Genomic DNA, 20026 nt, shown 5'->3' on the forward strand with positions numbered 1-20026 from the left:
AGTATTAATTCAGGTATCTGTGCAAGATTATTGAAAAAATCATATCACCATATATTACTGAAGATATTTTGTATTATATATTGAAGAAGAGAACAATGTGGATGCAACATCCAGCCACAGCTGCAGGTGTTGTGGTTTTGGGGTAACGTGGATCAGATGAAGGTTTTTGTAAGTAAGTGAGCTGATCTACAGCACTGTGTGATAAGCTGCACAGTAATACACAGCACTGTCGCTCACGGACAGACTGCTAAGAGTCAAAGTGTTGTTGTTTCTTCCATCACCATTCAGTTTGATCTTCGTTTCAAATTCTGCCTCTAGGTTTGGTATAACATTATTTAGATACCCCATGTATTTAAATCCTGTGTCCTGGCTGTGTTTGTACCACAGTACACGATCATAGTTCTTTACAGTGTGTGCACATTTCATCTCAACAAACTCGTCTTGATACTTTATGAGATCAGGAGGATTCTGGATGACAGAGCAGACAGCGGAGCCTATGAAGAGAAAAAGAGAATATAATGTACTACAGAAATGATATATTATAGAGTTATATGAAGATATTTTTTATACTAGGATTATATCAAATGGAAAGTGATTAGCTTAATTAGCAAAATTAGTTTTAGATTTTTAGAAAATATTATGCTTACCTGCAAGGCATAATAGTGTGGCTGAAAATATGATGAGAAGAGAACACATGCTGGCTCTTTGTGCTGTGTGTAAGACTTCATCTAGGAGAAGCAGTTGTGACACTCATCCTTTTCTTTGGTTTGGCTGTAATAGTGTTAACTTGCCATTTCTAGTCAGAAGGCTCCATCTAGTGCAAAGTTTCTGCAGCCTGGAAGAATCAATAAATTGTAGAAATGATTTATACCCTTGACAAACAATTGTTATTGTACACTCAGTTTATTCAGTAGGGTCCTATTTGATTTTTAGAATCTTACTGGATAGTTTTATTTATTGGTTAACATTTCATTTCATTGTCTGTACCGCTTATCCGATCTATCCTCGGGTCACGGGGAGCCTATCTCAGACATCATCGGGCATCAAGGCAGGATACACCCTGGAAGGAGTGCCAACCCATCGCAGGGCACACACACACTCATTCACACACTATGGGCAATTTAGAGACTCCAATCAGCCTAGAAGCATGTCTTTGGACTGTGGGAGGAAACCGGAGCAACCGGCGTAAACCCACCAAGCACGGGGAGAACATGCAAACTCCACACACACAGTGAGCGGGAGCAAGACTCGAACCCAGGACGCTGGAGGTGTGAGGCGAACGTGCTAACCACTAAGAATTACACCATAAAATTGCACCTTTAGGATTCTTAGAAATATCACATTGATTTCCCACTGAACTGAATAGGAAAACAAATTGATCCATTAAAGAAATCCTGTTCCTACAGGATATTTGTCTTCTCCTTTAACACACTTTCTACAGGAATCTTATTGGAATTGTACCAAAATATGATAGAAATTTTAATTAGAATCCACTACAAATGACAAATACAAAAAAATGTGCTTTTTGACAAGAGTGGGCCAAATTGTTTATTTGTTTGTTGTTGTTGTTTTGATTATTCTGAATTTCTGAACTACTGTGACACCCCAGTGTTTTTACAGCCTGTTGGACTGTATGATGTACACTAAAATGGTATCTCAGAAATGTTCATGGTTAAATTGATTAATGCTTTAATGATTTTTAGAATTGGTTATTATTAATACATTGGCTGAGAAATACAAAGTGCATGAAAACAAAGCCTAAAGGGATTTTTAAGCAAATAACAAGACATTAACACACTAGTCTAAGAACAAATACACTGATTTACTTATGCATAGAAAAGTACAGTCATGTTTTTGTTTCTTAGTAAGAATGAATAAATGCAGGTGTGCTGATGCTGATAAGATGAAGGACATCGGTTTCTAAGAGAACGTTTTTGTAAAGGGATCAGGAAATGTGAGACACTGTGCAAATGCTGCACAGAAATATTCTGCACTATCATTAGACCTTGTGGATTTTATGGCCAGTGTGGCTTTACTGTCTCCATTCCCTGTCAAGGTCACCTGGTTGTTAAATTCAGGCTCCAGTTGAGAACTTGTAAGAAAATTGTATCCCATGAGTTGGTACTCTCTGTCTCGGGTGTGTTTATACCACAGAATGCGATCGTAGCCTGAAATCTTGTGAGAGCACTGAATCTCTGAAGATTCCCCATGCTTCCTGAGCAGATCAGGAGGAGTTTGGAAAACCTCTTTACTGACAGCAAATACTGTGTGGGGAAAACATAAAAAAATGCCTGCAGAATCAATCAAGGTTCCACTTTGTATAATGTACAATGCTTTCGTCTAAAAGAAGCTATGTAAAGTATAACGTAAAGTTTAACAAATTTACCTGCTGACCAGGTTAAAGAATGGATGATGAGAGAAAACATCCACATGAGTCTGTTCATGCCTAGATCTGTTTGATAGAAGCAGTAAGAAAACACTCATTTAAATCATTACACTGTCTAAAGGAAACCATTGAATATGATGTCAGTGGTTAGAGGAGGTTCAGACACAGCATTGCCACCTTTCGATGTGTTACCAAACCACCACGTGAGATGCTTAGCAAATGTAAAAGAATTCACATGGGATTACGTCTAATACACTGGCAATAAAGTATGTATGCTGTATATTTAAAATATATGTATATTTTGCCCATTTTGTTATACTCTAATATTTAAGTTTTTATGTAGTGAAATGTGTTTATAACTGTAGGGTCATTCTTCATAGTGTATTAAAGCTACAGCACCTTAAAAAATAATTTAGGAGGTGAAGATTTGTTGTGTCATACTGCCCCCTTTGGTTCATTCACTTTTCCTCCAACAATACTCATGATTATATTATCAACAATGTTATAAGAATTCATATGGGATTATTTCTGCTACACAGGCTTTATACTGTATACAGTATATGTATAGGAGACTGTAGATTTCTTGTGTCATAGTACCCCCTTTGGTTCATTCACTTTTCCTCCTGACTGAGACCCACAGTGTGTTTTTGTACAGCTCTGCCTAGTGGTTATAACACTTTGTTTACTCACAGCACAGAAATACACAGCTCTGTCTTTGTAATCCACATCTTTCATTGTGAAGGAGCCGCTCTGAGGAACTGTTTTACTGACTGAGAATTTACTTTGGTTGAAATTTCCAAAATCTGGAGTGCTGTATGTTGGAGAGTACACTACGAGCTCCATGCTCTCTCCATGAAGTTGACGGAACCAGTACATCTGATCATACGATACACCTTTAGTGTGTGAGCAGTTTATTGTGGCTGATTGACCCATTGTAACCCAGAGTGTACTGGACTGAGAGACATCATTCGCCCCTAAGACTCCTGTAGATAAATAACAAATTGTTTATTGCCTTATTTTGGTTTATAGTCATGTACAGCAGTTCTATTATTACACTGATAATCATGAAGCTGCCTTGCGAAGTATTTAGTTACCTTGAATCCAGTAGAGTGACTGAAAAGTGACTAGAACTCTGATCATGGTGATTCTCGATAATAAGACTAAAGACTGAACTAAGACTGTGTAAGATTGTTCAGATTCTAGTCACAGATGCAAAATGTGATGTCATAACTCCACCCACAGTGACGGACTAAAAATACATCAGTCATACTGTTTGCAAAACCTGTAAAGAAACTGTTAACATTTTTACTCTAAAATAACTTTTATTCAACATTGTAATGTCTGGTTTAAGTTTCTAACATATTGTGGTCATCATAGATGTTTCTGAGATCTTTATTGTGCTTTTGTATAACTTTATTAACATGATTTAAGAAGGATTATTTTACAATTCAGGGTTTAGGACCTTAGTCAAGGGCCCAAGTAGTGGCAGTTTGCTGGACCTCAAACTCACAACCTTCCAATCAGTAGCCCAACACCTTACCCATTAAGCTATCACATCCCACATTTTTAATAATCCAAATTGTAAAAATGTGTGATTTGCATTAGTGTAACTCATTTTAACAAATCCCTGACCCTCTCAATATACACTAATGTAAAAATGCATAGCAAAATTACTGTAATGTTTTTTTTCACTAAGATATGAGACTATATTGAGGAAATGCTGCACAGGAATATTTTGCACAGTCATTAGGTGATGGGGATTTTATGGTCAGTTTGCTTTCTGTCTCTATTCCCTGTCATGCAGAATAAATCTTTTACATTGATGTTTCAAATTGTTAATGAATGTTTTTAGTCCGTAATAGGTGTTTATTGGTGCTTAGATCAGTTTTACCAAAGTAAACAAAACCAAAACAAACTCCAGAAGAGAAAACAATACTCATGATTATATTATCAACAATGTTGTAAGAATTCATATGGGATTATTTCTGCTACACAGGCTTTATACTGTATACAGTATATGTATAGGAGACTGTAGATTTCTTGTGTCATAGTACCCCCTTTGGTTCATTCACTTTTCCTCCTGACTGAGACCCACAGAGTGTTTTTGTACAGCTCTGTCTTGTGGTTATAACACTGTGTTCACTCACGGCACAGAAATACACACCTCTATCATTATAATCCACATCCTTCACTGTGAAGGAGCCGCTCTGAGGAACTGTTTTACTGACTGAGAATTTACTTTCGCTGAAAGTTCCAAAATCTGGAGTGCCGTATGTGGGAGAGTACACTATGAGCTCCATGCTCTCTCCATGAAGTTGACGGAACCAGTACATCCTATTGTAAGATGAATCCTTGGAGTGTGAGCAGTTTATTGTGGCTGATTGACCCATTGTAACCCAGAGTGTACTGGACTGAGACACATCATTCACCCCTAAGACTCCTGTAGATAAATAACACATTGTTTATTGTCTTATTTTGGTTTATAGTCATGTACAGCAGTTCTATTATTACACTGATAATCATGAAGCTATAGTATTTTAGTTACCTTGAATCCAGTAGAATGACTGAAAAATGACTAGAACTCTGATCATAGTGACTTTTTATAATGAGACTACAGACGGAACTAAGACTGTGTAAGATTATACAGATTCTAGTCAGAGATGCAAGATGTGACATCATAACTCCACCCACAGAGACGGTCTAAAAATACATCATGCATAATGTATTACTGAACACAATACACAAGAACAGATTGTTTCACATAAAATAAAAAGCATTTAAATAAAAGTATGTTGGGGGTTTTTTTGTTTGTTTTCCTCTCCTAATGTGATTACTGTAAATAAGTCATTTTTTTTCATAAGATATTAGTAATAAATATAATATAATAATATTGATATTGTTGGTGATTTCTACTACTGTAACAAACAAATCACAGACCTTTTGGATGTGCTTGTCATGGTTATGCCACATCAGCACTTGACTACAACTCCTATCCTCCCCAGCTCATCACATGTCCCAGTCACACTCACCTGTGTCCTATTTCCCCCTTATCAGCTCTCCTATTTTAATTCTGGTGTCTTTGTACACCTTGCCCTGCTTTTGTTCATGTTGTGTTTGTTTGAAGCTGTGTTTGCCATAGTCTTGTTCATAGCCTGATGTTTTTCCTGCTTTGTTTCTACTCACAGTCGTCTTATGGTGCTGCTCATTATTAACACTCAGCTCCTGCATCTGTCTTCACCTCATATTATGCCACTTTTTTATGTTGTTCAGGGACCCATGAGGATTTCTGGACCTCACATTAAGAATCATTGTTCTTTTGCACTCCATGACGTACAGTAACATCTCAGAAATTCTTTTTATTGCCATTGTCTGATAATAATAAATTGCTTGAAAACTGGAATAATGTGTTGTATATGTGAGAGTGAACCTACTACAGCTAACACAAAGAAGCTAGGCCAATGATACAAGATAAAGGATCCAAAATCCGGCATTGCTCTACATTTAGGAAATACAAATCAAACTATTTCTGTCGCCTGTACAGAATGATTTGTTGTGTCATACTGCCCTCTATGGGCATCTTCATTTCTCCTTGCCACACAGTGTGTTTTTGTACAGCTCTGCCTTGTGATTATAGCACTGTGTTCACAGCACAGAAATACACAGCGCTGTCATTAAAATCCACATTTTTTACTATGAATGACTTTTACTATTAATTACTGAGAATTTTCTTTGGTTGAAATTTCCAAAATCTGTAGTGCTGTATGTTGGAGAGTACACTATGAGCTCCATGCTCTCTCCATGATGTTGACGGAACCAGTGCATACGACTGTATAATGTTCCCATGGTGTGTGAACAGTTTATTCTGGCTGATTGACCCATTGTAACCCAGAGTGTACTGGACTGAGACACATCATCAGCCCCTGCAACTCCTGTAGATGAAGAAAAGATTGTTTATTGTCTTCTGTTGGTTTATAGTCATGTACAGCAGTTATACGGTTACAGCAAAAATCATGCAGTTGATCTGCAAAGTATTTTAGTTACCTTGAATCCAGTAAAGTGTCTGAAAAATGACTAGAACTCTGATCATGGTGACTCTTGATAATAAGACTAAAGACTGAACTGAACTAAAGACTGCGTAAGTTTATACAGATTCTAGTCAGTGATGTAATATGTGACATCATAACCCCACCCACAGAGACGGTCTAAAAATACAAATCATCCATAATGTGTTATTTTCTACAAGGGAAATTAGTAAATAATATATTGACTTAAAAGCTGTTGTTTACTGGCATTATATTAAATCCAGCCACAGCTGCAGGTGTTGTGGTTTTGGGGTAACGTGGATCAGATAAAGGTTTTTGTAATTAAGTGAGCTGATCTACAGCACTGTGTAATAAGCTGCACAGTAATACACAGCACTGTCGCTCACTGAAACATTGTTTATGGTCAAAGTGCCGTCTTTGCTTCCATCTCCAATCAGTTTGATTTTGTTTTGAAATTCTTCCTCTGGCTTTGCATAAGCATTTGAAAGGTATCCCATGAGTGTAAATCCTGTCTCTTGGCTGTGTTTGTACCACAGTATGCGTTCATAGCTCTTTACAGTGTGTGCACATTTGATTTCAGCAATCTCGTCTTGATTTTTTATGAGATCAGGAGGATTCTGGACTACAGAACAAACACCAGAACCTGTGGAGAGAAGAAGAGAGCAGTTAGGCATGACATTGTTAGTTCTAGAGCTTATTAAATGTTATACTTTCAATATATTTACCTGCAAATATGATGATTAGAACACTGATCATGTTGGCTTTTTGTGTTGTGTGTATATGTGTATGCATTAAGCTAAGAGACAATACAAGCGTGTCACTCTGCTTTTTCTTTCATTCTTTCTTTCATTGGAGCACTACAGATGTGTTGACTTGTCGCTTATACGGTAATCAGTGGGCTCCCTCTAGTGCAAAACTTTTATAGCCAAGGACAATTTTAGAAAAGACAACTATAGACCGGATTAGCACTGAACAATTTTTTAGTTAGTAAATATTCTAACAAATATTTAGTTATATCTAAATGTGTTTTGATGTGTGACCAAACTACGGAAGAGAAATCAGATCAGGAGAATTTTGGAAGAATTCACGTGGGATTGCTCCTACGCCACTGGCCATATGCTGTATCCTGTATAGTACACTATATTGCCAAAAGTATTCGCTCACCCATCCAAATAATCAGAATCAGGTGTTCCAATCACTTCCATGGCCACAGGTGTATAAAATCAAGCACCTAGGCATGCGGACTGTTTTTACAAACATTTGTGAAAGAGTGGGTCGCTCTCAGGAGCTCAGTGAATTCCAGCGTGGAACTGTGATAGGATGCCACCTGTGCAACAAATCCAGTCGTGAAATTTCCTCGCTCCTAAATATTCCACAGTCAACTGTCAGCTGTATTATAAGAACGTGGAAGTGTTTGGGAACGACAGCAACTCAGCCACGAAGTGGTAGGCCACGTAAACTGATGGAGCGGGGTCAGCGGATGCTGAGGCGCATAGTGCGAAGAGGTCGCCAACTTTCTGCAGAGTTAATCTCTGCAGACCTCCAAACTTCATGTGGCCTTCAGATTAGCTCAAGAACAGTGCGGAGAGAGCTTCATGGAATGGGTTTCCATGGCCGAGCAGCTGCATCCAAGCCATACATCACCAAGTGCAATGCAAAGCGTCGGATGCAGTGGTGTAAAGCACGCCACCACTGGACTCTAGAGCAGTGGAGACGCGTTCTCTGGAGTGACGAATCGCGCTTCTCCATCTGGCAATCTGATGGACGAGTCTGGGTTTGGCGGTTGCCAGGAGAACGGTACTTGTCTGACTGCATTGTGCCAAGTGTAAAGTTTGGTGGAGGGGGGATTATGGTGTGGGGTTGTTTTTCAGGAGCTGGGCTTGGCCCCTTAGTTCCAGTGAAAGGAACTCTGAATGCTTCAGCATACCAAGACATTTTGGACCATTCCATGCTCCCAACTTTGTGGGAACAGTTTGGAGCTGGCCCCTTCCTCTTCCAACATGACTGTGCACCAGTGCACAAAGCAAGGTCCATAAAGACATGGATGACAGAGTCTGGTGTGGAGGAACTTGACTGGCCTGCACAGAGTCCTGACCTCAACCCGATAGAACACCTTTGGGATGAATTAGAGCGGAGACTGAGAGCCAGGCCTTCTCGTCCAACATCAGTGTGTGACCTCACAAATGCGCTTCTGGAAGAATGGTCAAAAATTCCCATAAACACACTCCTAAACCTTGTGGACAGCCTTCTCAGAAGAGTTGAAGCTGTTATAGCTGCAAAGGGTGGACCGACGTCATATTGAACCCTATGGATTAGGAATGGGATGTCACTTAAGTTCATATGCGAGTCAAGGCAGGTGAGCGAATACTTTTGGCAATATAGTGTATATATACTGTATATTGAAGGAAATAAACTGCACCTCTTTAAATACTGCATTAAGGTTAAGGTTCATGTAGTACAAAGAGTTTATAAGAGGATGGTCATTCTTCATAGAGCAATAAAGCTAATATCAAACAGCACCTTGAAAAACTGAGTTAAAGCTATGAAGCTATAAAGATAGCTTTATAGCTTTGTTGTGTCATACTATCCCCTTTGGTTCATTTACTTTTCCCCTTGACTGAGACAGTGAGTATTTGTACAGCCCTGCCTTGTGGTTATAACATTGTGTATACTTACAGCACAGAAATACACAGCACTGTCTTTATAATCCACATCTTTCACTGTGAAAGAGCCGTTCTCACTGATGGTTTTAATGACTGAGAATTTACTTTGGTTGAAATTTCTAAAATCTGGAGTGCCATATGTTGGAGAGTACACTATGAGCTCCATGCTCTCTCCTTGATATTGACGGAACCAGTACATCTTATCGTAAAATACACCCAGGGTGTGTGAGCAGTTTAATGTGGCTGATTGACCCATTGTAACCCAGAGTGTACTGGACTGAGACACATCATTCGCCCCTGCAAGTCCTGTAGATAAATAACAAATTGTTTATCGTCTTATTTGGGTTTATAGTCATGTACAGCAGTTCTATTATTACACTGATAATCATGCAGGTGCTTTGCGAAGTATTTAGTTACCTTGAATCCAGTAGAGTGACTGAAAAGTGACTAGAACTCTGATCATGGTGACTCTTGATAATGAGACTAAAGACTGAACTAAGACTGTGTAAGATTATTCAGATTCTAGTCAATGATGTAAGATGTGATATCATAACTCCACCCACAGAGAAGTTCTAAAGATACATCATCCATAATGTATCGCTGTATACAATATGAAAGAATGGATTATTTTACATCTGCTATTAAGAGAAATAAATTAAAGTATTTTTTTCCTCTATCAAGCTTCTGTTATGTTATTACTGTGTATGAATTACAAATAATAATAATGGCATCAAAGCTAAGCATCTATTTGTTGCTTACTGGCATTATATTAAATCCAGCCACAGCTGCAGGTGTTGTGGTTTTGGGGTAACGTGGATCAGATAAAGGTTTTTGTAATTAAGTGAGCTGATCTACAGCACTGTGTAATAAGCTGCACAGTAATACACAGCACTGTCGCTCACTGAAAGACTGTTTATAGTCAAAGTGCCGTCTTTGCTTCCATCACCATTCAGTTTGATTTTGTTTTGAAATTCTTCCTCTGGCTTTGCATAGGCATTTGAAAGGTATCCCATGAGTGTAAATCCTGTCTCTTGACTGTGTTTGTACCACAGAATGCGGTCATAGTTCTTTACAGTGTGTGCACATTTGATTTCAGCAATCTCATCTTGGTTTTTTACGAGATCAGGAGGATTCTGGACTACAGAACAAACACCAGAACCTGTAGAGAGAAGAAGAGAGCAATTAGGCCTGACATTGTTAGTTCTATCTTTATTTTTTTTAAAAGTTACACTTTTGATATATTTACCTGCTAGACACAAAAACGTAGCAGAAAATATGATGATGAGAGCATTGCTCATGTTGGCTTTTTGTCCTGTGTGTGTGCGTGCGTGTGTGTGTGTGTGTGTGTGTGTGTGTGTGCATTAAATTAAGAGACAACACAACTGTGTCACTCCTCTTTTTCTTTCATTCTGTGGTGTACTAGGTTTGCCACTTATAATCAGTCAGCTTCCTCTAGTGCAAACAATTTACAGCCAAGGACACATTTAAAAGAGAGAGAGAGAGAGAGAGAGAGAGAGAGAGAGAGAAACTGTGTCATGAGATCCATACACATGCTTCTATTACTAGCAATTTTTGAAGAATTCACTTGGGACTATTTCTACTACACTGACCACATATTGGATGTAGTATCTAAACTGTATATCGAAGAGAATAAAATGCACCGACTGTTATACACTAATAATTGAGGTTCCTGTAGTCAAAAGTGTTTATTAGAAGAGGGTTGTTCCTCATAGTGCAATGAAGCTAAAAACAAAAGAGCTATGAAGATTTCTTATGTCATAGTGCCCCCTTGCCCCCATTTACTTTTCCTCCTGACTGAGACATACAATGGGTTTTTGTTCAGCCCTGCCTTGTGGTTATAACACTGTGTTCACTCACGGCACAGAAATACACACCTCTGTCATTATAATCCACATCATTCACTGTGAAGGAGCCGCTCTGAGGAACTGTTTTACTGACTGAGAATTTACTTTCGCTGAAATTTCCAAAATCTGGAGTGCCGTATGTGGGAGAGTACACTATGAGCTCCATGCTCTCTCCATGAAGTTGACGGAACCAGTACATCCGACTGTAAGCTGAACCCTTGTTGTGTGAGCAGTTTATTGTGGCTGACTGGCCCACTGTAACCCAGAGTGTACTGGACTGAGACACATCATTCGCCCCTAAGATCCCTGAAGATAAATAACAAATTGTCTTTTTATCATCATTATTAAAATGTCTTATTTTGATTTATAATGATGTATAGCCGCTACATTATAACTCTGATAATCATGCAGGTGCTTTGCAGAGTTTTTAGTTACCTTGAATCCAGTAAAGTGACTGAAAAATGACTAGAGCTCTGATCATGGTGACTCTGGACTTGAGGTTACAGACCGAGCTAACAGTGTTTAAAGTTATTCAGACTCCCCATCATAACTCCACCCACATATTTATACAATTTGCACCAGAAAATAGAAAACATTCAGGGCGGATATATATGTTGTTGCAGAGATTGTTATAGTGCAAAAATTTAACGTCGCTATTAACAGTATTATTACAAAAGTTTATATATATTTATTATTACATAAATATATAAATCTCAGAAACAAATGATGAACCTGTTCACTCGAAACACCCCAGATAATGACAATCTAAACAAGCGCATGACTGTAATTTCAATTCAAATCAGTACTTATATCTACACAGATTATTTATTGTCTATACTTTTTATCAATAACATTTTATAAATAACATATTTGGCTACTAATTCATTTGATAATGGATGACCATATATTTATTCTGAATGAAAAATTCTTTGCAAAGATGAATAAACCAAAAGGTAACAATTTTCGCACAGTTTAGCTCTTGTGATCGTAAAGTTTCTAAATGAACTTGAAGTCTGAAGGCATAGCAAGAACAAAGTTTTTTCTTAAAGCATCTCAAAACAAATGCAGCTTCTACCAAGCATTAGAGCTACTATTACTATAATTTCTGGTAAGAAACTGGGGCTTCATCCAAGAAAAAACACAGCGATCCCAAGCGAAAAACATGCCGGTGGTTTATTGATGCGTTAGAGCTGTTTTGTTGCTGGTGGTTCTCGGGCTGTTTTGAAGATTGATAAGACATTTTTATCAGCCCAAAACTTGGTTGCCTTTGCCAGAAGGTTTAGACTTAGACCTTGATAGAGTTTATTTTCAACAAGATGATGAGCCAAGCATACTCGCAAAGTAGGAAAGATTTGTAGGAAAGATGATTTTGTACAATGTATCTCAGTCTCTGGATTTAAATCCCTAATGAAAATCTGTGGTCTGAATTAAAGAGCAAAATATCTGAAGAGCAGCGTCCACATGGACAAACTTAAAATCTAAAGCCGCATAACAAGTTCTACATGCACCAGTTTGTATTCAGACATAAAGTTTTATAAATTTTCCTGTACAGGTCAATTCTATTTTTATTTTAACTCTATTTTTATGACACAAAGAGTTGAATAAAGCATTTCAATGCATGTCGTACTGTGAATAGTCATTTATAAGACCAATAAGATTTAAGTTTGTATTTGAATGCAGGAGTGAACCAACATCTCTGTACAAGTGTCTCCAATGTTGTTATTCACTCCAGGCAAGCTGTCAGAAAGAAGATTCTATTTTATTCAAGTGCAGATCTGGAACCAGTGCACTATAGAAACAAACTGCACTACTTAAAAATATAAAACAAAATGTCCCTGCACGTTTGAGCTCAAAATATTTCTTCTTGCATATGCTATTAGCTGTGAGAGACAATAGTGTGGCAGGATATATGATAAGAACTCTAACCATGTTGACTCTGGATCTGCTTTAAAAACACTTCTTTTTTCCTTCCTGTCTGAAGCAGTTATTTGTTACCTTAACATTTTTAATGAAAGGGCTCTTTCTCTCTCTCTCTCTCGCTCCTCTCTCACATTTTCTCTCTTATTCTCTAGCTGCCTGCACGATATACAGATGTTTTTGCTGTTGCATATTGCTAATGGTTAAATAAGTGAGGACGGTAATGATTTGGACAAGTGGCCATTACAGACATTGACCATGAAACCATGAATAATGTCTTTGTGAGCACAGTGTGTTAATAGCAGTATTCATTCTGAATGAAAATGATTCATACTGTAGAAGCCAGCATGTAAAATGCAATTAACTCTTTTAGGTAAATACACAAAAGATGGCAATACATTCACCAGACACTTGACAGTTTAGCCTAATGCACAAGACTCTAATAGGTTTAAAAATTGCACAGAAACTCAGGCATGGTTTTGTCTTGCGGTAAGAATGACTGAATGCAGGTGTGCAGAAACAGATAAGCCTCATGTAGTCAAAAACATCAGTTTATATGAGAGTGGTTTTTGTAAGGAAATGAAATAAACAGCAATGTGTAAATGCTGCAGAGAAATATTCTCAAATATAATCCTTTATTTGTCACATATACATTACAGCACATTGAAATTCTTCTTCTTCTTTTTTTGCATATCCCAACTTTGGAAGTTGGGGTCAGAGCACAGGATCAGCCATGATGCAGCACTCCTGGAGCTTTGAGGGTTAAGGGCCTTGCTCAAGGGCCCAATAGTGGCAGTACTAGGGCCTGAACCTTAATCCAACCCAAATATTCTGTACTTTCATTTGATTTCATGGTTAATGCACCATTAGAGAATCCATTTCCTGTCAAGGTAACTATATTCCTGAATTGTTTTGAGTTTGTTTGTACAGAATATTGCTGGAGCCTGAAATGCTGTAAGAACACTGTAGCTTTGAAGAGTCTCCACGTTTCCTGAGCAGATCACTGGGAGTTTGGAAAACGTCTTTACTGACAAACCGTGTGAGAAAACACAGAAAACACAAAAATGACTGTAAAATAAATCAAGGGATCAGATTGAATGTTGAATGTTTTTTACATAACAAAGATTCTTTTCGTAGGATTAATGCAAAAAGACCAAATAAAGCAAGCAAATAAAATCAGGATTTTTAAATGGATAATAAATATTAGGTTTTTTTTAATGGACGCTATTGATGAAAAGAAATGTACTTAGCAGTTTATTCATGACTAAAGAATAAAATGTAACTCTTAAACAATAAAATAAGATTTAAGGGAAGGGCAGATACAGCACCTCTGATGGCACAAGAGACATTCTGCAGTAAAATGGCATATACATTCAGTTCACAGCACAATCAATGAGTGTTACAATATAATAATATTGATCAAAACCATGATGATGATCATTTATAGTCTGATTGGTTGGGTATTTGTGGTAAAGCTTTTATAACAACACAATTAATCCTGTCTGAAAATTTGTAAAGTGATAAAACTTAACTTGTAAAGTATGAAATAAAACACATATATAAAATAATAGAGACTTCTCTCTTATAAAAGTATAAAAATCTCTTGTGTTTTATTCTATAATCTTTTTCACTTCACAAATGATTAGTAAGGATTAATGTGTATGTATTTATAGATCTTAAAATCCAGAAAAAGTGTCTGTCTAGAAAAAAAATTCCTGAATTGTATTCCTGAATTCACCTTTAAATTACAAGAGTCAAGTTTAACTAAAGAGTTGCCTTTAAATAAAAAGAGTCAACTATGAATATCAATATTTCATGCTGAGAGATTGGTGTACTGTACTGCCCCCTTTTGGTTTGTACAGTTGTTCCTGGCACAGTTGGATGTAATACAGCTGTGCCTCAGCTCTGTATCTGTAATGAATTATGTAAGCTCCAGCAGTAAGGCTACACATCTTTTTATTGAATGTGCTTCATCCAAACCGTAACTGAACTGAATTACAGTACTGTGTTCTAACTGATTAAAAAAGTCAGTTCAATATGATGCCTTTTCAAGAAAAAGTTACCTCTGACCACTGGATTAAATAATACATTGCTTGGTGGAAAATATGTCTCATAAACTCAAAGCACCAAGTACATTTATCCTCATCAGGGACTAGAGAATCTATGACAATGTTGTGATCTATTAGACATGATTGGCCCTTATGTTTTATGATGTATTGAAATGTACTTGATTGAGAGGAGCTAATTGTGACTGAGTAATTGCAGCCGGATAAGTAAGTCACTCCACTTCATTCATCAAGCACTTCATTCTTTCATTCATCTTCAGAAAGAAACTGATTTTTTCCTGGTCAGGGTTGCAGTGGATCCAGAGCTGATCCAGAACACTATTTATATCCGTATTCACATCTAGGGACAATTTAGAGTAGTCAGTTCAAACAACGCATGTTATGAGGAGATGAGATAAAACCAGAAAGCTCTGAAGAAGCCCACATGGATATGGGGAGAGCAAAACTTGACAGAGACAGCAATTTGAGCTCAGGATCAAACCAAGGACCGTAGTTGCTGCACCACTGCACCATCAAACCACTCGTCATCTTTATTTACTCAAACTTAACTGTAAATGTCACTCTATTCCATGCTACAAGCTACACCAATGACCACAAAGATTAGAGAAATATCCCAGGTGTTCTAAAAGTCTCCATATATATATATATATATATATATATATAGAGAGAGAGAGAGAGAGAGAGAGAGAGGGGTTGGACAATGAAACTGAAACGCCTGGTTTTAGACCACAATAATTCATTAGTATGGTGTAGGGCCTCCTTTTGCGGCCAATACAGCATCAGTTCGTCTTGGGAATGACAGATACAAGTCCTGCACAGTGGCCAGAGGGATTTTGAGCCATTCTTCTTGCAGAATAGTGGCCAGGTCACTACGTGATGCTGGTGGAGGAAAACGTTTCCTGACTTGCTCCTCCAAAACACCCCAAAGTGGCTCAATAATATTTAGATCTGGTGACTGTGCAGGCCATGGGAGATGTCCAACTTCACTTTCATGTTCATCAACCACTCTGTCACCAGTCTTGCTGTGTGTATTGGTGCATTATCATCCTGATACATGGCACCGCCTTCAGGATACAATGTTTGAACCATTGGGTGCACATGGTCCTCCAGGATGGTTCGGTAGTCCTTGGCAGTGACGCGCCCATCTAGCTCAAGTATTGGGCCTAGGGAATGCCATGATATTGCAGCCCAAACCATCACTGATCCACCCCCATGCTTCACTCTGGGCATGCAACAGTCTGGGTGGTACGCTTCTTTGGGGCTTCTCCACACCGTAACTCTCCCAGATGTGGGAAAGACAGTGAAGGTGGACTCATCAGAGAACAATACATGTTTCACATTGTCCACAGCCCAAGATTTTCGCTGCTGGCACCATTGAAATCAACGTTTCGCATTGGCACGAGTGACCAAAGGTTTGGCTATAGCAGCCCGGCCATGTACATTGACCCTGTGGAGCTCCCGACAGACAGTTTTGGTGGAAACAGAAGAGTTGAGGTGCACATTTAATTCTGCAGTGAGTTGGGCAGCTGTGGTTTTATGTTTTTTGGACACAATCCGGGTCAGCACCCGGACATCCCTTTCAGACAGCTTCCTCTTGCGTCCACAGTTACTCCTGTTGGATGTGGTTCGTCCTTCTTGGTGGTATGCTGACATTACCCTGGATACCGTGGCTCTTGATACATCACAAAGACTTGCTGTCTTAGTCACAGATGCGCCAGCGAGACGTGCACCAACAATTTGTCCTCTTTTGAACTCTGATATGTCTCCCATAATGTTGTGTGCATTGCAATATTTTAAGCAAAACTGTGCTATTACTCTGCTAATTAAACCTTCACACTCTGCTCTTACTGGTGGAATGTGCAATCAATGAAGATTGGCCACCAGGCTGGTCAAATTTAGCCATGAAACCTCCAACACTAAATTGGCCAGTGTTTCAGTTTCATTGTCCAACCCCTGTATATATATATATATATATATATATATATATATATATATATATATATATATACAGGACATGAACACGTTTTAACCAAATTGTCTTCCAAACTTTCAGATAGAAAGATACAGCACAAAGATCATTTAAAGAAAATGCAATTACATGCATAACATCAGATATCTTATCTATATAAGATTAAAGCATGAGTGGGTTTCTGTTTATGTGTGTACAAAGAAATACCAATCATATAAAGGCTGTTTTGTAAATAGAGTTACATTTTATTCATCTCCCTTGTGTATATAGACTTTCGCGACAAGTATAATGTGTCTTGTCATTGTGCATGAGTTTGACCGTAACAGAGCCACATGTGTTTATTTTTTCTGGTATATGTAATAGACATATAATCCACATGAAGGCAGTGTTGCTCTACTTAAGCTCTTTAATTCTTCTTATTGGTTGTGCCATAAACGCAGAATGTAACTACAGCGACACTAAGCTTAAAATTGTTTCCAAAAAACTTTGCATGTTTGTTTGTTTGCATAATAGGGGCCATTTTATTTCATCACTAAATAAAATGTGTTTTATATTTGGTTGTTAAATCTCTGTACATGGCATTGCAACACATAGATATACATAGTTTGTTTGTTGGCCTTTTTAGGATTTTTTTTTTTGAAGTGTAATAAAATAAAAGGAGTTTATGAGATACTACCTGCTGTTCAGCTTGAATCTAGAATAAGGAATATACAGTACTGTCAAAAGTTTTAGGTCTTAAACACTGATTTTCCTTTTTTTTTCTTTATCGTAAGATTTTGTTATTAAAGCACTAAACAACCACATTATAAAAATCCACATTATATTACAGATCTTCTAAGTATTTTATATTTCTAGTCCTTTGAGATTGTCTAAAAAAATAAGAAAAGACAAATGGAGATGGGTCATTTTCTGTATTTGCTCCTAAATTATGAAATAATTTTCCTTTACATTCGCTCGGCCTCAGCAGTGAAGATTGTTAAGTCTCAGTTTCCTGAAACTCTCCTTTATACTTTGGCATTTGAATTGGGGGGACCACTGAGTAATGAGGACATGTGTTGCATTTTGTATATGAAGTTTTTGTTGGAGTTTATAATGCTGTAGCATGTGTATGTGTGCAATGTTACTACGTATAAGTCTTAATTGTTATGCACTTAATTCTACTCTGTTGTTTTGAAATGTGCTATATAAATAAAATTGAATGAGTTGAGTATCACAATGTTTGTATGTCAGTGACGAAGGTGACATGTTACATAAAAGACTACTTTTCAGACAAAAAGAAGTCTCCAGAAGAAATGTGGCAAAATGCTTAGAAACTCTTACTAGTCACTTTTCTTTAATAGCTGCACAAAACGTACATAGCTGAGACTAATGATGCATTTTTTTAAAGAAAAAGTGTAAATATTGACTCTACATATTTAGTGCTGTTTGCTGCTCATTATAGAAGTGCTTTTTTTATAGAGAAAAATGATTGAATTATTTTTTTTTTTTTTTACATTTAATGATTTTACATGTGCCTAAGACGTTTGCTAAGGTATATGAATGAACTGCATGACATTTGCAGTCTAAGAAGAACAAAAGAAGACTTCATCATCTGCGAGGAAGCCCGTGGGCAACTGCATAAACTACTGGGAGGTTCAGACCTTCAGCATTTTTCTTGTTTTTTTTAATCAAGCCATTTTGGGAAGAATTTCCAAATCTTCCCGAAAAATTCAGCCAAATATGACATCTACACAAATTGTCCCAGAGTCAGTGAAGATGCAGTATGTCTGGTGTCACAAGTCTGCTTTTTTAGTTTTGTACTCAAATAGCTAAGAAGTAATGAAAGCTTATGACTTTACCAATTTAGCATCATGCACAACTTAAATACACTAGGTTCAGGTTAATTTGCATTAGTAAGTAAGTAATCAAATAAGTGCTTTTCCCCAAAACTTATGGGCACGGTGTTGTACAAAAATAGTGTTAAGTGAGTGTAGTGATGATTGTTAATAAGAAACAGTGCACATTTATGCTCAGAGCAAAACAAGTCTCATTGTCCAAGAGGAAAATTGTTTAGATATTCCTTCTGCTCAAAACTTTAATGGGGCTTTGTATAGCTTTGCTCAGGAGGCATTTGGGTACGCTTGTGTAGAACAATCTGTGGGTGTGTATTACTGTTTAATGTGATGTGACACACGTTTGTATACGTCACAAACACAAAAAGTGGGTTGCTGAGGAGATTTTTCTGTAGATACTATTTGACTTTTGTTGTGAATATTCTGAGCTGTATGTAATCTGAATTTCTGCAAATTACCAACATTTAATTCTCATATAAAAAAAATTCAAGTCTGAAAAGCTTCAGATGAGGATTTCTTAAATATCTGATTTTGCAAAAAGCTGTGCAAAGTGTGTCCTGGAGTAAGAGTGCATGTAAAGCCTACCCTCTTTTGAATGTGAACATTCATGTGATTATTTACACCTTCAAGGCAGCTTGCTTGAACTGCACATCAGTCAATTAACAAATCAGAAATGTGCCTATGATTCCAATTTGGTGTGGAGTCCTTGGCTGCCTTCAGTTCTCTCCCCCTTCTAGATTTTTGCCCTGACAGTGACAAATTACTCCTCCGCTCGCTGAGATTGGAAATTAAAAGCATTTAGAGTTGCTCATGCATTTATGCTAATGAGAAATTCAGATATGATTTGCATGCAAAAGAGGCCAGGCTGAAAGCTCATCATTTTCTCTCCTTGCTTGCTGCATGTTTTCACCTCCTTTTATTTCTTTCTTTTTTTTTTTTAACCAGTGCCAGGAGAGAAAGCACTATGTGTATTTCAAATTTGACCAAAGTTTCATGAGACGTGTGAAATTGTACTATAGGTGGACAGTTTCCAATGGACAATGTTGATAAAATCCTGTTAACGGAATTGTAACACGTTTTCATGTTTGGTGTTTGGTGAGAGAGAAACGAATGGAAACAGCGCACAAGGCTTTCTGTAAATACAGTTCCTCTACTGTGACTAAGTCAGAATAATCACATCTGTTTCACACAGGATTGTATATGTGAGCAATGTGATCAATGTGAACGTGAAGGTGCATTTCAGTAATGTTATGCCCTGAAATTGCATGTGAACTCATTTGAATAG

The 20026-nt window shown here is 37.5% G+C and overlaps 5 gene segments (V, D, J or C); all 5 read right to left on the reverse strand.

The window, feature by feature from the left end:
* Positions 1-105: 105 nt before the first annotated feature.
* Positions 106-727, reverse strand: LOC131359945 (T cell receptor alpha variable 4-like). The segment is given in 2 exon segments: positions 106-494; positions 648-727. Coding segments are annotated over 2 exon segments (357 nt in total).
* Positions 728-1920: 1193 nt separating this feature from the next.
* On the reverse strand, positions 1921-3319 carry LOC131359903 (T cell receptor alpha variable 36/delta variable 7-like). The segment is given in 3 exon segments: positions 1921-2264; positions 2387-2452; positions 3169-3319. Coding segments are annotated over 3 exon segments (561 nt in total).
* Positions 3320-4431: 1112 nt separating this feature from the next.
* LOC131359904 (T cell receptor beta variable 24-1-like) lies at positions 4432-5013 on the reverse strand. The segment is given in 2 exon segments: positions 4432-4826; positions 4932-5013. Coding segments are annotated over 2 exon segments (441 nt in total).
* A 4930-nt stretch (positions 5014-9943) lies between these two features.
* On the reverse strand, positions 9944-10445 carry LOC131359905 (immunoglobulin kappa variable 4-1-like). The segment is given in 2 exon segments: positions 9944-10251; positions 10339-10445. Coding segments are annotated over 2 exon segments (360 nt in total).
* A 486-nt stretch (positions 10446-10931) lies between these two features.
* LOC131359906 (T cell receptor beta variable 24-1-like) lies at positions 10932-11438 on the reverse strand. The segment is given in 2 exon segments: positions 10932-11263; positions 11393-11438. Coding segments are annotated over 2 exon segments (378 nt in total).
* Positions 11439-20026: the final 8588 nt, after the last annotated feature.

This window comes from Hemibagrus wyckioides, linkage group LG09 (assembly GCF_019097595.1).
Source record: "Hemibagrus wyckioides isolate EC202008001 linkage group LG09, SWU_Hwy_1.0, whole genome shotgun sequence".
Classification (NCBI taxonomy): Eukaryota; Metazoa; Chordata; class Actinopteri; order Siluriformes; family Bagridae; genus Hemibagrus; species Hemibagrus wyckioides.